The following is a 21294-nucleotide window of genomic DNA, read 5'->3' on the forward strand; positions in this document are numbered from 1 at the left end:
TTCACGGTAGCAGTGCCTTGTAACCACTCTCGTTTGCACGGTGGAACCATATATGGTCTAACCACAACAAAGGAAGCATTAAAAATATGGTCCCCATTTTCCTCATGTGGCAAACTGAGAGGATAAAAAGAGGAAGGAACGCCGATACATTTATCCACCAAAGTGGACCTAGTAAGAAGACAATTTAAAAGCACACACTAAGTAAAAATAGTGACTTTTCTATCAATAAACCTTATGCTTTATAAAATTATATTTCAACAAAGCTCTATATTTACTCTAAATTTAATTTATTTAACTATTATTATTGTTATCATCTATAGTTTATAAGTTTATTTAACTATTATTATTATTATTACTATATAATATATTAATTCAAACCCGCTTGAATAATTGATTCGTTTTAAAATCACCATAGACAATTTAATATCCGAGATTTCTAAACACGTTATATTTAGATGTGATCTCATTATTCTTCAAACTATACATTTGTTTTTTAACTTATTTTCTAGAACTACTTTACAAGTTGTCCCCATGATTTACCTAAATTACGAATTTGATTACGAGCCCGATGCAACACGCTGGTATTCAACACTAAATAGTGTTATAAATAATTGTTGGCACTTTTATAAATAACACTATATTAAAGGCAGTTGAGCACGTTTCTTTAAAAGAAAATTGTTCTAAAAATAATAATATTAAAAGACTCATATATAATTAAAGAATACAAACTTTTAAAAACTAAAGCATATTATGATACTTTTTGATAAAATTTTCTTTTGAGAAACTTCTTTTGTTGCTTTGTTTTTTTGTTTAAGTTAAGAACCGTATCATTGCTTGTATTACGTATCTTTTAAATTTTAGTTTGTTTTTACATACATATATAACCAACATATTACCCTTACAATCCATCTTTTCACAAAATCAATTTCCACCATTTATAGTGACTAAATTTCTTTTTAATTTGTTCTTGCTAAAAAAAGAATATTTTTTTAAGGATGGGCAAGAGAAAGATACTCCAACTCAATAAAAGCATTGTTGTTTTAGGACACCATTACCCAATCTTATTGCTTGCCTGCTACGCAGGGTCGTCTTCGAGAATTTATATGTCTCGGCCGAGCTGAAATAAAAAAGGCCCGTATACCATAGCCAGTGACGAAATAATGTAAGCAAAAAAATTTTTATGCCTCATGTAAATGGTTTTTTGTTTGATTTAAACAATTAAATTTTTAGATGGGCTTACTTAGTTATGATATAAGTTGTGTAAAAAATTATTTGTATAAATAATCTTAAAAATGTTTCGAGTGAAACTAGAATCTAGAATCTTTTAGTTGGGAGTCATGCCCTTTTGCTACTACTAGTTGTGAATGCTAAATAGTATTTAATAGTTAACAGTAGCCCCTAAATGTATGCATAAAAAAAGAAATTAAGAAACCTGAAGGATGAATGTGAATGACAGAAATATAAATCAATTATAGGATATCCGTATCTATATCTATATGCATACTATATGTATATGAGCGTGTATATTATATATGTGTATGCTTATTTAACATTGATTAATAAAAAAAAAGTCAACTTAATTCACTTTAGCTTTACCGGTTTGGAAGGATATACATATATGCACCGTCCATATTGGCACATACGTTCTTACTTTTAACTTGAACCATATATTCAACTAAACTCAAAACACATACGTAGCAAACACATATTGTTATGTTGTGCTACACACATCGATACTAAGACTATATTAAACAATATTAATCTAAAAAAAAAAAAATTAATAACTAAATTTAGAAAAGTAATTAAATAATTTGTATTTAAAATATTTGAGATATTGACACAAATAATAATATACGAAACATATATTGACCTATGACGAAATCATATATTGACCACATCTATGCACAAATGAAATCGTGTAAATAACATACTCTTAATTAAAGCACTATTAAATATAAAATAATATTATCTTGTTATGATTTGTAAATGGGGTTCCTCTAACTAATATGTATTAAGCTGAAAATAATACTTGAATATTCAAAGTATTGAATGTTGTTATGTTAATATAATTTTACTCAAGGGTGCATCTTTGATACACTCAAGTTACATTTTTGACTTTTCCATCCCATGCAACTTCCCATCTCTATATATATTCACATACGTCACAAACTTAATTACTTCCCATCCAAGATTTCATATCTTTAGTTTCTTTCTTCTTTCAAGTTTCAAACTTTCTAAGCTGTTCATGGGTTATTATTATTCCCTTATACCCTTGATAATAAACAGTCTAATGTTTATGACACTAGTGTCATCAAGACCATTGCCAAGCATTAGAGTCTTGTTAACTTCAAATGAAACCACAAATAATAATAATCTTTGTACATCCACTAGTTGTATAAAAACAGCATCTTCTGATTATGGTAGCCTCATTCAAGAACTCCCTTTTGGTGTACTTCAACCTTCCTCCATTTCTGATATTATCCACCTTGTGCAATCATCTCACAACTCGTCGTCTCCGTTCCCTATTGCGGCACGAGGCAATGGCCATTCGGTTAGGGGTCAAGCCATGGCCAAAGATGGGGTGGTGATGGATATGTCAAGCTTGAATAATAATAATGTTACTGGGATTAGGGTTTCTGGGAACTCTTCTTTAGGGTTTTATGCAGATGTTGGAGGTGAGCAGCTATGGATTGATGTCCTGCAAGCCACGCTGCCGCATGGGCTTGCACCTGTGTCGTGGACCGATTACTTGTACCTCACGGTTGGTGGGACACTGTCTAATGCTGGGATTAGTGGACAGGCATCTTTTCATGGTCCTCAAGTTAGCAATGTTCTTGAAATGGATGTTGTTACCGGTATAGTTTGCTAACTTGCTTCATCAAAAACATGCTTATTTTGCTTCATATAAAATGGACCCTTAAATATATATATTTTTTCAAAACGATAATTGTGATAACAATAAACAAAACAAAGTTACTGTGTTATATACTTATATTTTAAAAGAAGGGCTAAATCTCTTATATATATATGCATATATATAGATAGATAGATATAAATTTCTCTATATGTATGCTGGTTTTTTTTTTAATTTCGGAACTCTGCTGAGAACGACAATGTTTCGGATGATGTTATGAAGTTAATTGTGTTTGTTTACTTTATAGGGAAAGGTGATTTGATAACTTGCTCCAAAAGCATGAATTCTGATCTCTTTTATGCTGTTCTTGGAGGTCTTGGCCAGTTTGGGATCATAACTAGAGCAAGGATAGTTCTTGACCATGCTCCAACAAGGGTATATATGCCATCTTTATTATTAGAAAATGACTTCTAGCAATAAAAAATGGTCACCAATGAATAAGTCAAACCAGTTTTCTTTTAAAAAGATATATTTGTTCATTACTAGAAAACTGACTTTGAGTGATGAAAAAGTCACCAACCAATTTCTTTTAAGAGACACATTAAAATATTTAATAATATATTTGATAATACGTTAGTAATATACTGGTGAAAATGTTTTGAAAGGGATGGTAGGAGTCGGTAACCCATCGTTTCCTTTGGTAAATGAGGTCGGTGAACTATTAGACATGTTGTGTTTTCTGACGTCTACTACTTTACCGAGGGTTTTTACATGTCTGTCACTAAAAGCCTTCTGTTTTTTATAGATTGACATGCATGTGTGGAACAGTCAATAGTATAGCATATGTCATGAGTTAAAAGGTTTTGTGTACTAATTTGTTTTTATTTTTTTTTGGAGTGTAGGTGAAATGGGTTAAAATGGTATATGATGATTTTGCCAAATTCACAAAGGATCAAGAACATTTGATCACAAATGATGGGTTTGATTATGTGGAAGGCTCTTTGATCTTGAAAAATAGTCCTGCAAACAACTTTTTCTCATCTTCTGATCAACACTTGATAAACTCGTTAGCATCCGAAAATGGGATTTTGTATTGCTTAGAAGCAGTCAAGTATTACAATGATCAAATCATATACACCATTGAAGAGGTTAGTAAAATTTATATATGCTATGTATATCATACTGATTTCAATAATTTGTTAGCAAAATTTTCTTTTTGTAGGAACTTCAACTGATATTCAGCACGTTAAACGTCAATCTTGGACTCATTTTCAACAAAGATGTAACCTTTTTTGATTTCTTGAATCGAGTTAGAAGCGAAGAGTTGCTGCTTCAGTCATTAGGACTATGGGAAGTCCCTCACCCGTGGCTAAATCTTTTCGTGCCAAGATCAAGAATCGCAGATTTTAATCAAGGTGTTTTAGTTAATATTGTTCAGAAACAAAGCTTGAGTTCAGGACCATTCCTTATCTACCCGATTAACCGAAAAAAGTAATATAAACATGAAACATCTTTAATATTTAACTTGATGTGTTAGTTTTCTAGTTTATTTACTTTCTTGAAAATTTTCAGGTGGGAAAATAGAATGTCTGTTGTTACACCAGAAGATGATGATAATATGTTCTACACCGTTGGGTTGTTGAACTCTGCTGGACATACCACTGATCCAGCGGTCATCGAAAAACAAAATAAAGAGATTTTAGATTATTGCGAAGAGGCTGGGATCAAGATCAAACAATACTTACCACATTATACAAACAAAGCAGGATGGATGAAGCATTTTGGCAACAAATGGAGTGTTTTTAAGGCGATGAAAGAACAATTTGATCCGAAAATGATATTATCTCCTGGGCAAAAGATTTTTAATTTAGATTGAAGTTTTTATTTTTATGTTTAAATATGTTATTGTAGGAATAATATGCATAATGATAATGTGTGTTAAGATTTATGTATAAAAGTAATATAAATTAGGTACCTCAGTTTAGTACTTTTGTATGTTTATGTTGAACGTAAATGGTTCTTCATGCATCAATAAACATATTTTCAAATGTTCATATTTTATGCATATTGGCCTTTATGAAATCCAAAACAATGTGATCTAATTTGTCTATGTGAAAGTTTCACTCATGGGTTGGTATAATCTTGGCAAACTCCAAAGCATATATATATTCAACGGGAATGACTTCATTGGCGGATTTGTGAACGGTCAACACTCGGCAATCTTCGTCAACTTTAAGTCCCGCTTCATGCATGTTCGTGTTCAGTCGTTCCATCAGGCTTTCTTTTGTCACACGAAGTGAAACTTCTTCTATATAATAATAAAAAAATAGTTGTGGGTCAGCCCAGCCCGATTCATTACCAAAAGCCCGGGCCCACCCATTTTGTCACCTCAAAAAAATAACCTGTATGAAATTTGATGTCAATAAAGCCATCTTTTTTCACTCTTTCCAAATAATCTTTTCCTAAATGCTCCTCGATGCCACGGTTCATCTTATAACGACCCGACACATTAACAACTGTTGATGTACCGTGATGTAAAGATGCATATAAGACTACTGCATTCCCTCCTGCAAAAAGGTTTTAAAAAACAATATTAAAGTAAAAGACTTGAATCTTGTTGACCTCAAAAAGTCAACACTAACACAACGCATACCTTTACTCTGTCCAATGATAGCGCTTACAACACGATTTGCTGCAGCGAAATGTTGAACTACTGCTTGTAAACTGTCAACCTCCTTATGGTAGTTAGCGAATTGGAACGTGCCTTCATTTTCCCTGAATGATCAGAAAAAATATATATTTTGACTTTTGGGTGTTTAAATATGTTATTGTAGGAATAATTTGCAGAATGTCAATAACAACATGACACCATTTTATATTTATGTTTAAATATGTTATTGACTTATTGTAAGAATAATAGGAAGAAAGTCAATAACAATATGATAACATTTTTACAATAAAGTGTTTCTTGAATTAAAAAAGATTTAAACCAGATTTGCAGTTGGCAGTTAGTCTATTTGACCTCAAAAGTCAAAGTGTTTCGTTGACATTTTGCATTTTGACTTACCCATTTCCTGATAAATCGAAGCTGAAGGCACTGATCCCTTGTTTTTCCTGAAAACAAGTACATGTATACAATAAAATCATTTCATAATAACAAAGTCATACTTTTTATTATAAACAAGATTCCAAGAAAGCATGTAGTATAAAGCACTAAAATATGATATTCAGAAGCTAAAGTTTGTGTTGCTTTTTGCTTATATGTAACAATTTGAAACATGAAAACCGATCAGAAAATATTAAGTACCTTGATGCCTCGGAGGTCATGGCACAAAATTACAATCTCTTTGGCCTTCGTTAAAGGGGCAAACTTACAAAAAACTTTGCTTTATTGAAAAATGAAGTTAAGCTTCAATAAAGCCATCATATTTGCATAAATGCAAGAAACTTGCTATAGTTTGCAATGTGCTAATTTGAACAAATTGTGGCAATGAAGATGTGAAAAAGTACATCAAATGTTATTAAGTAGTAATCATGTTTCATCATTGGTTCACCTATAGGTCAATTAAACCTTTTTTAAAGTGGTTTAAGTGTTTAAACACTCAAGCTTCAGTTTTGTTCCAATCTAGTCAAATTCTTTGAACAGTTGACTTGAAAAGTGTAGTTTTCATTATGCAATTCTCACAAGAAAGCTGGCTTATTTGCAAAGAAAACCAAATAAATCTAGTTGAAAAGGTCAGTGACTTTAGAAAGAATCTTCATGCTTTTTATTATTATTCAATGGCTTATGAATTTTTGATGAAAAAAAGCCTAAACTTTAACTTTATGAATGATACAGATTCTATAACTTTATGACAGAATATAGACCACAGGTCACAAAAGTAAATGTCAAAAGTCAAAGCTTACTTCTTTGTTCCTTATTGCTATATGTTATTCATGTGTGGGTGTGAACATATGACACCACAAAAACAGTGGAAAACTCAAGAACTTAACATCAAATTCACAAGTTTGTGTCTGGTCTAAACGGGTTCATGTCAGTTTCAGATTGGACCCGCAAACACGCTTACCTAGACGTGTTGTGTTCGTGTCAGCCCCCACCCGACAGGTTCACGGTTGACCTGTTTAACTCTTCAAGTATCCACTTTGATAAATTTATCTTCAAATAAACCTATAACTAGTGTTTTAGTCTATAGATTTTCATGATGGACAGACGGTTCAGTTATTTCGGTTATTGCGGTAAGTGGTTCGTTTAATCAGTGGTTCTTGGCGCGGTCCGATTCAAGCTCACTTTAGATGATAAGGTTAGTCATGAAAATGCACTCTTAAGAGGTTAAATGCCCAAGCAAAACTTTGGGATAATTATGTAAAATTACAATGACAATCAAAAGTCAATTTTCTTACCATATCATATAAATTTAGTATTTTGAATCTTGAATACAAAAATGAATCTAGCAATTATTTTTGAGTGAACATCTTGGTTGTGACTTAGAGGTTACTTCATGAAAGACAAAACAATGGAAATTAGCCCATCTTGATGCTTTGAGAATCCATGGTTGGCACCTTCAATGATCTCTAACTTGTGATTTGGTATAACCTTTTCAAACTCCAACGCCTCTTCGACTCGAACAATTGAATCATCGGATCCGTGAACTGTCAAAACCCTAAAAAGACACAAAATTTAATCAAATAAAATAGAAAAAAATGATCAAAGGTCAATATGAGTTTGCATTTGACTTTTGTGGGTCTAACAAGTTGTTTCTTAACTCAAGAATTCGAGAAGCATCATGTTTATGCGTAGAACTTTTACAACTACATATAGCTATATAAAATATGTGATGAAAAGAATATTTTTGAGGTTGAAATACAACAGAAACGTTTGTCGAATTTGGATCTGAAAATTAATAGGTTTGACTCTTTGCTATACAAGATGGGAGTACTTTTGTTCATCTTACTTGCACTCTTTATCGATTTGCAAGCATGCTTCATGCATATTTGTATTCAAACGGTCCATCAAGCTTTCTTCTGTCACACGATATAATACCTCTCCTACACACAGAAAATTAGTCAGAATAATTGACAACAAACATTAAGGGGATAGTTTTTGCACATTTAATGCAAAAGTTTCAAGATCTCAGTAGCATGAATACGGGTAGGCCTGTAAACGAACCAAATGAACACGAACAAGGGCATGTTCGTTCATTTAACATTAAACGAACACGAACACGTAATTGAATACATATTTTGTGTTCAAGTTCGTTTATATAAAAAATGAACATGTTCGTTTATGTTCGTTTATGTTCGTTTGTTTAAAATCTAAACGAGTAGTTCACAGACATAAATGAACCTAATTGTTCAAAACAAACAAACATAAATGAACATATATGAACAAATGTAAATGAACACAAACAAACATGAACGAACATATATGAACACATTTAAATGAACACAAATGAACAAATATATATGAACACACTTAAATGAACACAAATGAACAAATATATATGAACACACTTAAATGAACAAATATATAACCATCAAGTAGATAACTTTTCAAGATAACCTTTAATTGTTTTCTATTAATATGTAAACGACATAAATGAACATAAATAAACAAACATTCACGAATATAAATGAACGAACGAAACATGTGTTCATGTTCGTTCGTTTAATTAAACGAACACAATTTTTTTGTTCATGTAATTTTTTTGTTCATGTTTGCTCGTTTATTAAATAAACGAACATAAACGAACTTCCCGCCAAACGGTTCACAAGCAGTTCACTGAGCGTTCGGTTCGTTTGCAGGCCTATGAATACCTGTTTTGGATTTAACATCAATAAAACCATTTTCTTTCACTTTTTGCAAATACCCTTTTCCCAAACGCTCCTCAACACCACCTTCTGTTTTATAACGTCCCGACACATTGATGACGAGGTGTGCGTCGTGATACTTAGACGCATACAAGAGCACCACATTGCCACCTGCAAGTAATAATGTATAATCAATCAACTAAGAAGTTATTGTAAGAAAATTAACTACTGAAAAAACGAGGATCAAAATAGTCAACGAGTGGCATTTGCTACAACCGTATTCTAGGATACCTTTACTATGTCCAAGAATTGCACGTGTTACACGATTATTTCCATGAAAATGTTGGATAACGGAATGTAAGTCATCAGCCTCCCTACGGTAATTACCATATTGAAACGATCCTTCACTTTCCCTGAAAAATAATAAGATTAAAAAAAAAGTTATTATACTCCTTTCACGTAATTAAGGGGCTTTTGGATACACGTTTTAAAATGATCTTTGCAACTAGAAGAATCAACATCAGATACATTGATTAAAACCCTTTGAAAATTGATTAAATATGTACATTGATGTCTTGTCTATATGCCATAAACAAATTTAGAGATCCTCGGAACATTTAACAGCAATTTTTTTTTAATTTTTCATCGATTAAAACCCTTTGAAAATTGATTGTTCATGCATGTTAGATAATAAACATTATACTTTTTTTTGGTAGCATGAGAACCCGTTACCTGAAAACTCATAGGACCCAACCAATACCTTACTACAGCCGAAAAGGTTAAGACAGAAAACTAGTGGAGGCTGAATTCAAACCTAAACCTTAAAACTTAATACTCAAAATACTTCACTATATGGAATAACATCAATGAAATTATAATTATCTAACTTACCCATTACCAGCAAAATCAAAACGAAACGCACTTATTCCTTCCTTCTCTAGTGCAGAAGCAAGGTTAACCATGCTCTCCTACAAAATCAAGATCACTTTTTTACAATGATTGGACTACAAGTAGGGGTGTAAACGAGCAGAGCCTAGACTAGGCTCAAGCTCGGCTTGTTTTAACTCACCAGAGCTCGAGCTCGGCTCGTTTCAAGCTTTTTTTCCTAAAGCTCGAGGTTGGCTTGTGACTAGGCCTATAAACGAACCGAAGGAACACGAACAAGGGCATGCTTGTGTTTGTTCATTTAACTTTAAATGGACACGAACACTTAATCGAACACATATTTTGTGTTCGTGTTCGTTTATTTAAAAAAAATGAACATGTTTGTGTTCGTTTGTTTAAATTCTAAACTAACAGTTCACGGACACAAGTTGTGAGTTGTTTTTTTAAGCCCGGGCTTGGCTCTTTATTATTAATTACTTAATTAATTAATTAATATACGTGTTTTTATTAATTTATATATATTCTGAGAAAAACCTTAAATAAGCCAAGCTCGGCTCGAACTCGACTATGCAGTGCAAAATTAATACATAAAAGTTCAAAAAACATAAACTTTAAATTACACAATGCTCCACCAGCCTAACCGAGCTTCCCATACAAAGTTCGAGCTCGGGCTCGGGTATATATACCTTGGTTGATTGAAAACCATGGCACAAGATGACAATATCTTTGGATCCAGTTTCATGCAATAAACCCACAAGATTCTCCCCATGATTATTCCTTATAACAATTTTCTGCTGATCATTTCCTGAACAATGTAAAAAACCCACAAATTCTTTAAATAAAAACTAATATTATTAAAAAAAATCACAATTAATTGATTTACAGAACTAAATCGGACCTGGGTTTTGCTCCATTGTTGTTACTCTTGTTTTGATTCGATTGCGAAAGCTTAATTGGTTGATTTGAAGTGGGTGTTTGGGACAAGAATCTGAAAAGAAGTGATTTTTGGTTGTAATAAGCAAAGTGGCACAAGGGTTTAAATGGTAATAGTGACTATGGATTACAATTCCCATTTTTTTGAGGGTTCACCAACACTGGTTGACAGTCTCAGACCAGACATGTCAACATTTGGCGAGAAGTTTATTTAGTTAAACTACGAATACGAAAAGTTAATAAGTTACAGCATTGTAGGTTATAAAACTTTTGCTCTCTTGATACAAGCAATCTCAAACATCTCATTACTTTTTAAAAAGTTATATATTCACTGCATGGTAGGGATTATGAAATAAATTAATGTTTGTTTGTGTTTAATAAAAACTACGTCGTTTTGATGAATTTTCCGTCTAAGCTTAGACGCGTAACAGCACTGTATTCACTTTCTCCTAAAAAAACTGTTTTAGGCCAAATATATTTAAGATAAGAGTGAAGTACGGTTTTCGTCCAGGTGGTTTGTCTAAATCTGCGTTTTAGTCAAATAGTTTCAAATTTACGATTTTCGTCCCTGTAGTTTTATTTCACTTGCAATTAAACCCAACCTCACTAACCATGTTAAGTCTGATAGTTAAACCTATCAACGTGTCCCTTACGTGAGAGGCAATTTTGTCCCTTTTTTTCCAAATACACCCCAGCCCCTCAAGTGAGGAGGCTTGCGAATTAGGCCTGGAGTTTATTTTGGAAGAAAAAGGACAAAACCGCCCCTCACGTGAGAGGCACACTGATGGATTTAACAACCAGATTTAACGGGGTTAGTGGAATCGGGTTACAAGTGAAATGAAACCACATGAACTAAAATCACAAATTTAAAACTATTAAACTAAAACCGCTTAAACCAAAAAGACGAAAACTATAAATTTAGACAGATCACGTTACATTATTTGTTATTTTGTTATTTTTCAAAACAACAACAAAAAATAATAATAATAATAACCGTCTATTAATGTTATTTTTCCAGCTAATTTGGTTTCGGTTCGGTTCGGTTCACTTTAATTGGGTTTTTTAATTGAGCACCTGCAAACTTAGAACCAAGCAAGCAACAATGGTGTCATCCAATAAGGCGCGAAACAACCACCACAAGGAGAAGCTAGCTCATCGTCCTCGCAAGTAAATATCCCGTCTTTCTTCAATTCGTATTGTTTTGTTTTGTTTCGTATAGTAATAAATAATAATAATAATAATTAGGTCTGTTTAGGGTTTGAATCGATCGATTAGGTTATTGTTTAGTAATTGTGTGTGTGTGCAGAGAGGAAACAGTAAAGGTGGAAGAGCCAAAATATAGAGATAGAGCAAAGGAGAGAAGAGAAGATCAGAATCCCGATTACGAACCGAATTCGAATTCTTCTCAATTCGGAGCCTTTCATGCTGTTGCTCCTCCTGGAAACCACCTTGATCTATTGTAAGTTCATTCTTATTATTAATATTAATATATTAGGACTGTAATCGAACCAAACCGAACTGGACTAGATGGTGCTCGTGTTTGTGTTTGTGTTTGTGTTCGTTCGTTAAGGAAGTAAAGTAAGCTTGTTTGTGTTCGTATGTGTCTGCTCATTAGTTTTGTAAACAGACACAAACGAATTTTATTTTATACCAATGGACGTAAGCAAACACTAAATCAACATAAAATCACCCGAAAATCTGAAAGTACACCACATAATATCCAGCATTCCAGCTTAGCATAATAAATTAATAATCATAAACTAATAGACATAATTATAACAAAATTGTAATGACAAATAGATAAATAAATAAAGATAGTGATAGTGAATTTTCTAATAAACGGACACATATGTGTAAACAAACGTAAATGAACAGTAATGAACGAACACATTCAACTGTGTTCGTCAACGAATGCAGCCTTTTTCCATGTTCATTTGTTAATCTTACGAAACGGAAGTCGTCGTTCATGTTCATTAATTTATTAACCGGACGAGACGAACATAAACGAACTTCCCGCTGGACATTCGGTTCGTATACAGCCCTAGTTATTATATCCGCAGTAGCAGAAGCGTCAACCAAATATCTTTTGTTTTATTACTCGTGCAGGTCGGCTGATGAAGCCCACAGGATATCCATTGAGAAGAGCAAGTATCTTGGAGGTATACTGTTATATCTCTTATTATCTTATCTCATTAGGTTAATGATTTATTTCTTTAGTTCTAACGAGCCTGCTTGCTATAAATGAATCAGGTGATGTTGAACACACACATTTGGTCAAAGGGCTGGATTATGCTTTGCTGCACAAAGTCAGAAGTGAGATAGACAAGAAACCGGAGGCTGAAGATGCTAGTGGTGATGGCAAGTCTAGGTAAGCATGTTTGCACATATCGCCATTATTTCACTGCAATACTAATGTTAATAATGATCAACAGAGTATCTAAGGAAGACCATCCAGTATCATTTCGCACTGGAACTGCAAAGGTGAGCTCAAGTGTTATATAGCCCGTCATTAACCTTAAGTATACGTGTTTTGCTCATACAGTTTTCTGTTGCAGGCTGTGTATCAGTGGATAGTGAAGCCTCAAACGGGTGTCAAGCCAAATGATTTGTTCCTTCCTGGAAGAATGGCTTTCATTTTTGACATGGTAACTTCTTTTTATGGCTACTTTTACGTTGCAGACCATTTTAAAGCTAACATGAATGTCGGTTGACAGGAGAGTGGGTTTTCTCATGATATCCCGACAACTGTCCACAGAAGCAAAGCTGACTGCCCAGAACCGGAGGTTATTTATAATAGTTCAATTCTGGTTCGGTTTTATGTAAGTGATGTGATCCTCAAGTATGTATTATGATGTATGGCAGGAAATGGTTACCGTGAGTGTTGATGGGTCTGTGCTTGATCGTATTGGGAAAATTATGTCTTACCTCCGGCTCGGATCATCTGGGAAGGTTCTTAAGAAGAAGAAGAAAGACAAGGATGGTAAAGGTATAAATTTTTCATCCTTTGTTTTCTAACTTCCTCTAAAGAGCATCGTTATAAGAGCTAAACTAAGTACATATATGTAGCACCATACTCCTAAATAAAAGTATCAATTTTTTTTTAAACCGAGTTTTAAGAAACACTTTTAAGTTTCTATTTCTGGTTTTATCACTATATCATTGAGATAGACCACCGTTAAAATTTGTTGCGAGTATAATGAAGCCAACTAGTCATATCAACCCCTTCATAGGCCAAACTTAGTTATCACAACATTGTGTCTCTTAAACCAAACAAATACAAATATTTTTAAGCCATACAAGGATTTTCTGTTTCAAGATTATATTTTGACACACTAGGCTGCTTTGTACCCCTTATCATGTATACACATGCACTTTCTTAACCTATTCTGTTGCATTTCATCTTCTATATATATTATAGCATGTGTTGTCGTTACATATGTTTGTTTATTTGATTACACAGGAAAGCTCTCAGCTGTTTCTGGTGATTATGATGAGAAAAGTTCAAAACCTGATGCCTCAAAGGCAAAACATCATCATACCGAGAGAGAATCTCTGCCACCTCCACCGCCACCACCTCCTAAAAGAATTGAACCTGTTGCTCGTGTTGAGGAAGATGATATTTTTGTAGGAGAAGGAATCGACTATGCCATCCCTAGCAAAGATATGAGCCAGAGCCCTCTTTCACAAGACATGGAAGAATCACCGCGAAGGAAGGAGGAGAGAGCTTCCTATTTTGATGAGCCCGCTTACGGTCCCGCTGTTCCACCCTCAAATGAGTGGGAACAAATTGTGAGTTTTATTTTTATTTTATTTTTTTTTCTGAATATTATTTTCCCTAACAACTACTTGCAAATTGTTTAGAACGGATATGACGCTTCTATGCAAATGGGTTATCAAGGGGAGTGGCAATATGCAGCAGAGCAAATGGGCTATCCTGAACAGTACCTCCAACAGCAAGACAACCAAGCATACGAGATGACAGCAGAAGACCAACAGTTATTAATGACACAAGAAGAGAAAGATCGGGGTCTCGGGTCAGTGTTCAAGCGGGATGATGTTAGGCTTCAACAGCTACGGGAGAAAGATGCTCGAGAGAAAGATCCCAACTTCATATCAGAGAGTTACTCGGAATGCTATCCTGGCTATCAAGAATACAATCGTGAGGTTGTCGATAGTGATGATGAAGATGATTTGTCCAAAATGGATATGGGTGGGCGAGTAAGTGTTTTGCTGCTGTTGTTTATTTATTTATTTAGTTTTTATGTAAAAATTGATTAATTGGTATGTAATGTGAGGATTTCATTTTGTTTGTAGGCGAAAGGGCGGCTTCATAGGTGGGACTTTGAGACAGAAGAGGAGTGGGCGACATACAACGAGCAGAAGGAAGCGATGCCCAAGGCAGCCTTTCAGTTTGGTGTGAAGATGCAAGACGGGCGCAAGATAAGAAAGCAGAACAAGGACCAAAAGATTACAAACGAGCTTCACAAGATTAACAAGATACTGGCGAAAAAGAATATGCAAAAAGATGATGGCAGCGGTGATGATGAATCTCATCCTAGTAAGAAGCCCAGGGTGTAACTTAATTTATCTTATCACACAGTGTTTCTGCACTAAACTAAATGCTATCTCATTTGTCGTGACGGTCTGTATCTTTCTCAAACTTTTTAAATGCACCTTTGCTGACAGCCAAGTGGTTGTGTATCTTTCGAATCGATCATTTCCCAATATAATTTAAGATTTGTGAATGGTTGATCGTATTCAAAAAGTCAAAAATGTATGATTTGTGTATGGTCTAATAATCACCATATTCCTAACTTCTGTGTTCGAAGCTCCGAATTGTGTTACCATAGCTAAATACATTTTCTCATACGTCTCGTCACCGTTGTATCAAAATTTTATGCGCGAATAATAATATACATGAATGTCTAAAATATCAAGGAACTTGTTAACTGTGAAAATATTCAAATAACAAGATCTGCAAAGCTGATGGCACTAATATTAAAACATAACTTCCTAACTCAACTAAAATCAAAGCAACAGTTGGGAAATTAACATTGTACTTTCTTAAGCATTTCTTAAGCATCCACTCATTCATTAGTTGTTTTAGTTGGTTGCTCAGGCATCAAGGGTCAACTGGGCGGTTGTCGCGGGGCCCACCTTTCCAACCCATTGCAACAATGGGTGGTGGGGGTAGCAGCCCTGCTCTAAATAAAAGACGTTGAACCGGATCCGATGGTTGTGCACCAACTTTCTACCGATCCGATCACCGACTTTCTACTAATCCGATCTCAAGTAGCTCGTAAGCAGCTAACCCCCTACGTAGAAGTACTTTTTACTCAACTATCATTAGCTAGTCCAATTTCGTGAAACTTTTTTATACATGTTTAGTTCATTTTTTTATTATTAAATAAGGTAAATGAAACATATGTGAATATTGGTTGTGCACCAACTTTCTACCGATCCGATCACCGACTTTCTACTAATCCGATCTCAAGTAGCTCGTAAGCAGCTAACCCCCTACGTAGAAGTACTTTTTACTCAACTATCATTAGCTAGTCCAATTTCGTGAAACTTTTTTATACATGTTTAGTTCATTTTTTTATTATTAAATAAGGTAAATGAAACATATGTGAATATTGGTTACTATTCAGTGTTTATTTTTTTTTGGTACGATCCAATTAAACCAATTATAAATTTTGGTTATTGTATAGTAAGTTTTCCTCTTCACTACTGTCTCGTATTTCAAGTTAATTGGGAAAAAGTATCTCACTACATAACGAGATTTTATTATTTGTTTATACAAGGCAAGATCTCTAGAGACACTTGATTATAGAACGTTTATTAGAGTTGGTAAAATGAGCGGGACAAACAAATTGTATTAGCTGCGCAAACTCAAAAATGGGTCACCTTTCTATTCTTTTTTTTTTCTTTTGTTTTTAATATATATACTTGTTGCACTAAATATGAATCTTTTTGAGTATTAATCATTTAAACTTGTTTAAAAATAAATTACAAATTCACCTCAAAATTAATCTTAGGCACCAACTGATTTAAGATTTAAAAGAAAATAAAATATTATATTTGGGCTAGATTAGATCTGGAAAATGGGCCATGCCTCAGTTTTATTAGTCTATTTTTTTAGTGAAAGATTATGCATTATCCGTGTCTTGTAACCAATCAGAAGCACTCAATTTGATTTAAAATATATATATTAAAAGAAAAAAGACACTGGTTAGAGACAGTAGGCCATGCTTTAAGCTTCCATATCTGGAAAGTTAATATTGTAGCCCATTTGATATTATGCAATATGCATCATTGTCAATGGCAGGAGTTAGGACCCATACAAATATACAATAACTTGCAACAAGCTTACATACTATTAAACTCTTATTTATTAATAAAAAAAAACTATAAGCACAAGTTTTTACATACTATCATGTCCTGTGTTACAAAATTTAAAAAAAAAAAAATCCTTTAACCTGTGATAACATATACAATAGTACACATGTATCGTAAAGCGGCTACTATTTCTGGAACATAAATGGAACAGTTTGTGGATTTAATACACCGGATGTGGATGAAGATGAAGAAGAGATGGCGTACTTATCAAACTCTTCTTTGTCTTCATTGAAAGCTTTGTTTAGAGTTTCTTGAACTTGCAAGTACTTTTGCTTCTTTGATTCCGGCTCTTCTGGGGTGTTATTCTCATTATGCCGTTCTGAGTCGATTATCTTATTTAGTACTTCTGAACATCGAGGGAAGAAACGTTTCCCAAGTTCCACTGTTCATGTCACAATGCAAAGGCACAGATTTAAAAGCAATAACAAAAAATTATCCAACGTAGAGGTGGGCAAATGTCGCCCGGTTGGACATTTAGAATAACTATTCAAACGGGCCAGGTTGACCTGCCAACACTTACTTTCATTACATATTGGATAACTAATGTCATAATTACGGTTACAAAAGTTATATTATTAATATCATAATAAAAATTCTTAATAAAACAATTTGGATGGTTTGTAAGCATGTAAATAAAGTTGCAACTAATCGACACATCCGAACCTTATCATTTTCAGTTAAATTTTCAAACTTTACCCATTTCCCACTTGACCCGTTAAAGATAAAATAAAACCCAAGTGGGCCCATCTAACCATTTCAGGTAAACAGATAGAAATCGCTAATCTCTTGTTAAAAATTTAAATTTTTTTCAGAATCTTGGGCGAACGTCTGCACTATTTAGCAAGAAAAACGCGTATAACGATAAAAAGGAAGAAACTTTACCTGTTTTAGAGAGTGCTTTTAACCGAGCCAGATGCTCTTCTTTGATCAAGAAAGGTGCATCATTTAAATCAACCGTTCTTTGTGCATTAGCCAAATTCTGAGAGTACACACTTTCTAATGTGAATTCAGAAGTCCCTTCAACTTGAGCAATCTCCATTGCAACCTTAGCTTCCATCGGAAACAAAAGACTAGCAAGCGCAACTGAAATATACAAAACTAGTATAAAAAAAACAATCGTAAACTTTTGAAAGTCAAACTTCTGTTTGGGGCCGAACTCATTACCTCTATTTTCAAGATACAACAACTTTCCACGCAAGTCATCTCCGGCCATTGCAAGAGAAGCAGAAGCTTCACCTAACAACGGGTTTCTTCTTTCGGCTTGTTCCAATATCTCGATGCACAAACGACCTTTCGTTGACTCTTTACCGTCCTCATTTGACTTGTAATAGTCAACAGCTCGGGTCAACCTTTTTGATATCTGAAGCGCTTTTCTCCCATCAGGGGTGAGATCAGCGGGCCGAGCTCCTTTAGTAAGAAGTGAAACAATAATACTCGGTTCTTTTCTCATAGCAGCAACATGAAGAACCGTGAAACCCCTCGAGTTTTTATGATTCACATCTGCAAGTGCTAAATCAAGTAACTCGGTTGTTGTTTTAGTATCTGCATACGCAACAGCATAATGTAAAGCACAAGAACCGTCTAATGTAGCATGACCTTCTCTTAGTAACATAGTGACTAATTCAACATCGTCTGAATCAAGAGCTCGGTGGACCCGCTTTATGTGTTTGTTGGGAAAGCTACTGCTTCCAGGCTTGTCCAAACCGAGGTCAAAACGGGAGTCAACAATTTGTTTGACTATATGCTCCGGTAAAGCCTTATCGAGAGTTACAAAGTCAACATCCGATTTTACTAAATTGTCGATGCATTTAGAATAAAGTTCCTCACATGATTTCCCACATATGTTTGCAATTGATAGAACCACTAGAATGTCATCTGCTGATGCCTTATCAAGAATATCTAGCAAACGCCTCTACAAAACGTCAAAAAGAAATTAAAAAATTTAAACCTTTTTCAGGTACTCAAATGTGTAGATGTGATTTGCAATGCTACTAAACGGATTAGTTTTCTTGTTTCTTTACTTCGATATAAAAAGTAATCTTTAAAAATAAAAAATAAATATATAAAGTTTTAACAAGAACTCAAACCAGTAGATGCGATTTGCAATGCTATTGGACGACTTAGCATTCTTGTTTCTTGATTTTGATTAAAAAAGGTAATCTTTAGAAATAAAAAGATAACTTTTTTCAGTAACTCAAACCAATGGATGCCATTGGCATGCTACTAAAAAGGTTAGTGTTCTTGTTTCTTGATTTTGAAAAAAAATGTAATCTTTAAAAGTAAAAAGATTTAAACTTTTTTCCAGAACTCAAACCGATAGATGCCATTTGCAATGCTACGAAACAGCTTAGTGTTCTTGTTTCTTGATTTTGATTAAAAAAAGTAATCTTTAGAAATAAAAAAAAATTAAACTTTTAACAAGAACTCAAGCGGGTAGATGCGATTTGCAATCCTACCAAACGGGTTAGTGTTCTTGTTTCATTAATTTAGTTCAAAAAGCAATCTTTATGCTTTTTGAAAGTGACTTAAGCTAATAGCACTACCTCAAACACTCTACATTGCACCATATTAACTACACTTGATTAATTGCTTATTCACTATCAAAATTTAAGTTATTACAACTACATATCAGCATATCACAAAAACCATAAATCTCAAAAATCACCTGCCAAAGTGCCACCATTTCTGCAACCTGAAACACATGAAAAGCATACACCACCTCCACCATAAAATCGACCGCGGGCCGACACGCCTCATGCAAACACTCCTCATCAACACAAACACACACCTCCTTATTCAACCCCTTAATCTTCCCACTATAAAAATAATTCAACACACACATAACCGAATCAAACCCGAGCTCACACTCACTAGCCAACTCCTTCATCTCCAACCTCACATCACAATCCTTCTCACAAAACTTATTCTTAAAAAAAGGACTCCTTTTCGACAAAATACAGCGGTGCACGGGTACTTCCCGGCCACCTGAAAGCACAATCTGGGCATCTGAGAATGAATTTGAGGGTTCTAGTAGCATCAATTCTAGGGTTTCGGATAACCGGTTGAGTGCTGTGATCTCATAAGGTGAAACAGGTGGTTCAATTCTTTCAATTCGTTCAATGCCGCTAATTTCGCTTAATACATCGGTTGAATCGGATAACCCAGATCGTAATTCGGGTATCGGGTGGTGGGTTGTGGTTAATTGGTGAAAAGAACTGGAACCCATTAAGGAATTGAGGTTTAATGGTGGAATTTGAGGTGGGTTTTGAATTGGGATTGAATCTTGATGGGTCAACTGGGGTTAGTTATGAAGATGTGAGGTGGGTGTGTAATCAGCATATGTTGAATAATTAATATCTGTGATGATGATGAGGATGAAGTCAGAGAGATGATGACGGTTGATGAAAGCTAATTTGTGCAAAAGACAGAGATTTTGAAGAACTAGAAATAGAGTGAGTGCCAAATAATTGTCAAGTGTTTTGTTCCTTGTTGTTTAAGATAGGTGTGGGACCCTTGTTCTCAATGGAAAATCGGGTTCGGTTCGGGCACGAGTGGCTCGATGAAACAAAGCTGAGATTTTTGTGATTTCTGGTTTGATCATGAGGGGGTTAGGTTTTACCGTCGGTGGGTATGCGGGCGGGCGTGTGGGTTTTTCGATAACTAGAGACAATTTAAGGCGCTTAAGGGCTCATATGGCCGGGTTGGGCTAGGTGGCGGTGACCTTTTGCCGTTGGGTCACCTCTTATGGTGTTCCTAGGCAATATTCTGTTTGTTGGCCGTTCAAAAAAAGGTGGGTGTGGGACATGGTCGGACAACAAGGTCAAGGTTCTGATACGATCGAGCTCGGCTCGTTTTGACTTACATAAGCTCAAGCTCGGCGCGTTTCGAGCTCTTTTTCAAAAGCTTGAGGTAGGATTATGAGTTGTTTTTCGAGGTCGGGCTTGACTCGTTCACGGCGAGTTTATTATTTGTTAATTAGTTTATTGGTGTTTTTTTTATTCTTTTTATATGTTGAGAAAAGTCTTAAACGAGCCTAAGCTCGGCTCGAGCTCATGTGTAGAACCTTAAACGAGCCAAAGCTCAGCTCTAGTTTGGCTGTGGAGCGTGAAATTAATATGTAGAAATTCAAATATCGTTAAAACTGAAAAATAAACCAGGCACGTTAAGGCTCGGCATCTAAACAAGCTTTATTTGAGGTTCGTGCTTGGCTCAAGCTTGATAAGGCTTGACTCATTTTAAGCCTTATATTATCAAATAGCTCTCGAACAGCTCGACTCATTTGAACCCTTGCAAAAGACGGGTTATGAGGTTTTTAACATTCTAACCAGCAAATGTTATTTTTTTGCTTTCACATTTTTTGTATTCATTTAGATACCGTTTAGGAATTGTTCATTTCCTTGATCAGTATAGTTGTT

The 21294-nt window shown here is 34.5% G+C and overlaps 4 protein-coding genes and 1 pseudogene across 4 annotated transcripts; 2 read left to right on the forward strand and 3 right to left on the reverse strand.

Annotated features, from left to right (window-relative positions):
* Window positions 1-531: 531 nt before the first annotated feature.
* On the forward strand, window positions 532-4772 carry LOC143541731 (cytokinin dehydrogenase 2-like). Its single transcript, XM_077034473.1, has 6 exons — window positions 532-581; window positions 2224-2855; window positions 3162-3289; window positions 3757-4002; window positions 4077-4345; window positions 4427-4772. Exons 1-6 carry the CDS (start codon window positions 532-534, stop codon window positions 4728-4730), a joined length of 1629 nt encoding a protein of 542 aa, XP_076890588.1. The 3' UTR covers window positions 4731-4772.
* A 202-nt stretch (window positions 4773-4974) lies between these two features.
* Window positions 4975-6400, reverse strand: LOC143541732 (uncharacterized; annotated as a pseudogene).
* A 923-nt stretch (window positions 6401-7323) lies between these two features.
* LOC143541762 (uncharacterized) lies at window positions 7324-10585 on the reverse strand. Its single transcript, XM_077034497.1, has 7 exons — window positions 10446-10585; window positions 10234-10352; window positions 9554-9630; window positions 8954-9075; window positions 8669-8833; window positions 7807-7900; window positions 7324-7515 (listed from the first exon to the last, which is right to left on the reverse strand). Exons 1-7 carry the CDS (start codon window positions 10459-10461, stop codon window positions 7347-7349), a joined length of 762 nt encoding a protein of 253 aa, XP_076890612.1. The 5' UTR covers window positions 10462-10585; the 3' UTR covers window positions 7324-7346.
* A 987-nt stretch (window positions 10586-11572) lies between these two features.
* Window positions 11573-15058, forward strand: LOC143541777 (suppressor of mec-8 and unc-52 protein homolog 2-like). The gene is made up of 11 exons (XM_077034506.1): window positions 11573-11647; window positions 11787-11939; window positions 12587-12639; window positions 12731-12848; window positions 12913-12961; window positions 13036-13125; window positions 13195-13263; window positions 13343-13466; window positions 13941-14269; window positions 14342-14698; window positions 14795-15058. Exons 1-11 carry the CDS (start codon window positions 11583-11585, stop codon window positions 15056-15058), a joined length of 1671 nt encoding a protein of 556 aa, XP_076890621.1. The 5' UTR covers window positions 11573-11582.
* A 1918-nt stretch (window positions 15059-16976) lies between these two features.
* On the reverse strand, window positions 16977-20105 carry LOC143541764 (BTB/POZ domain and ankyrin repeat-containing protein NPR1-like). The gene is made up of 4 exons (XM_077034498.1): window positions 19545-20105; window positions 18044-18791; window positions 17762-17962; window positions 16977-17261 (listed from the first exon to the last, which is right to left on the reverse strand). Exons 1-4 carry the CDS (start codon window positions 20103-20105, stop codon window positions 17005-17007), a joined length of 1767 nt encoding a protein of 588 aa, XP_076890613.1. The 3' UTR covers window positions 16977-17004.
* Between the last annotated feature and the right edge of the window lie 1189 nt (window positions 20106-21294).

This window comes from Bidens hawaiensis, unplaced genomic scaffold (assembly GCF_021521415.1).
Source record: "Bidens hawaiensis isolate Kalapana, Puna unplaced genomic scaffold, B.hawaiensis_p1.1 tig00012646_1, whole genome shotgun sequence".
Taxonomy (NCBI): domain Eukaryota; kingdom Viridiplantae; phylum Streptophyta; class Magnoliopsida; order Asterales; family Asteraceae; genus Bidens; species Bidens hawaiensis.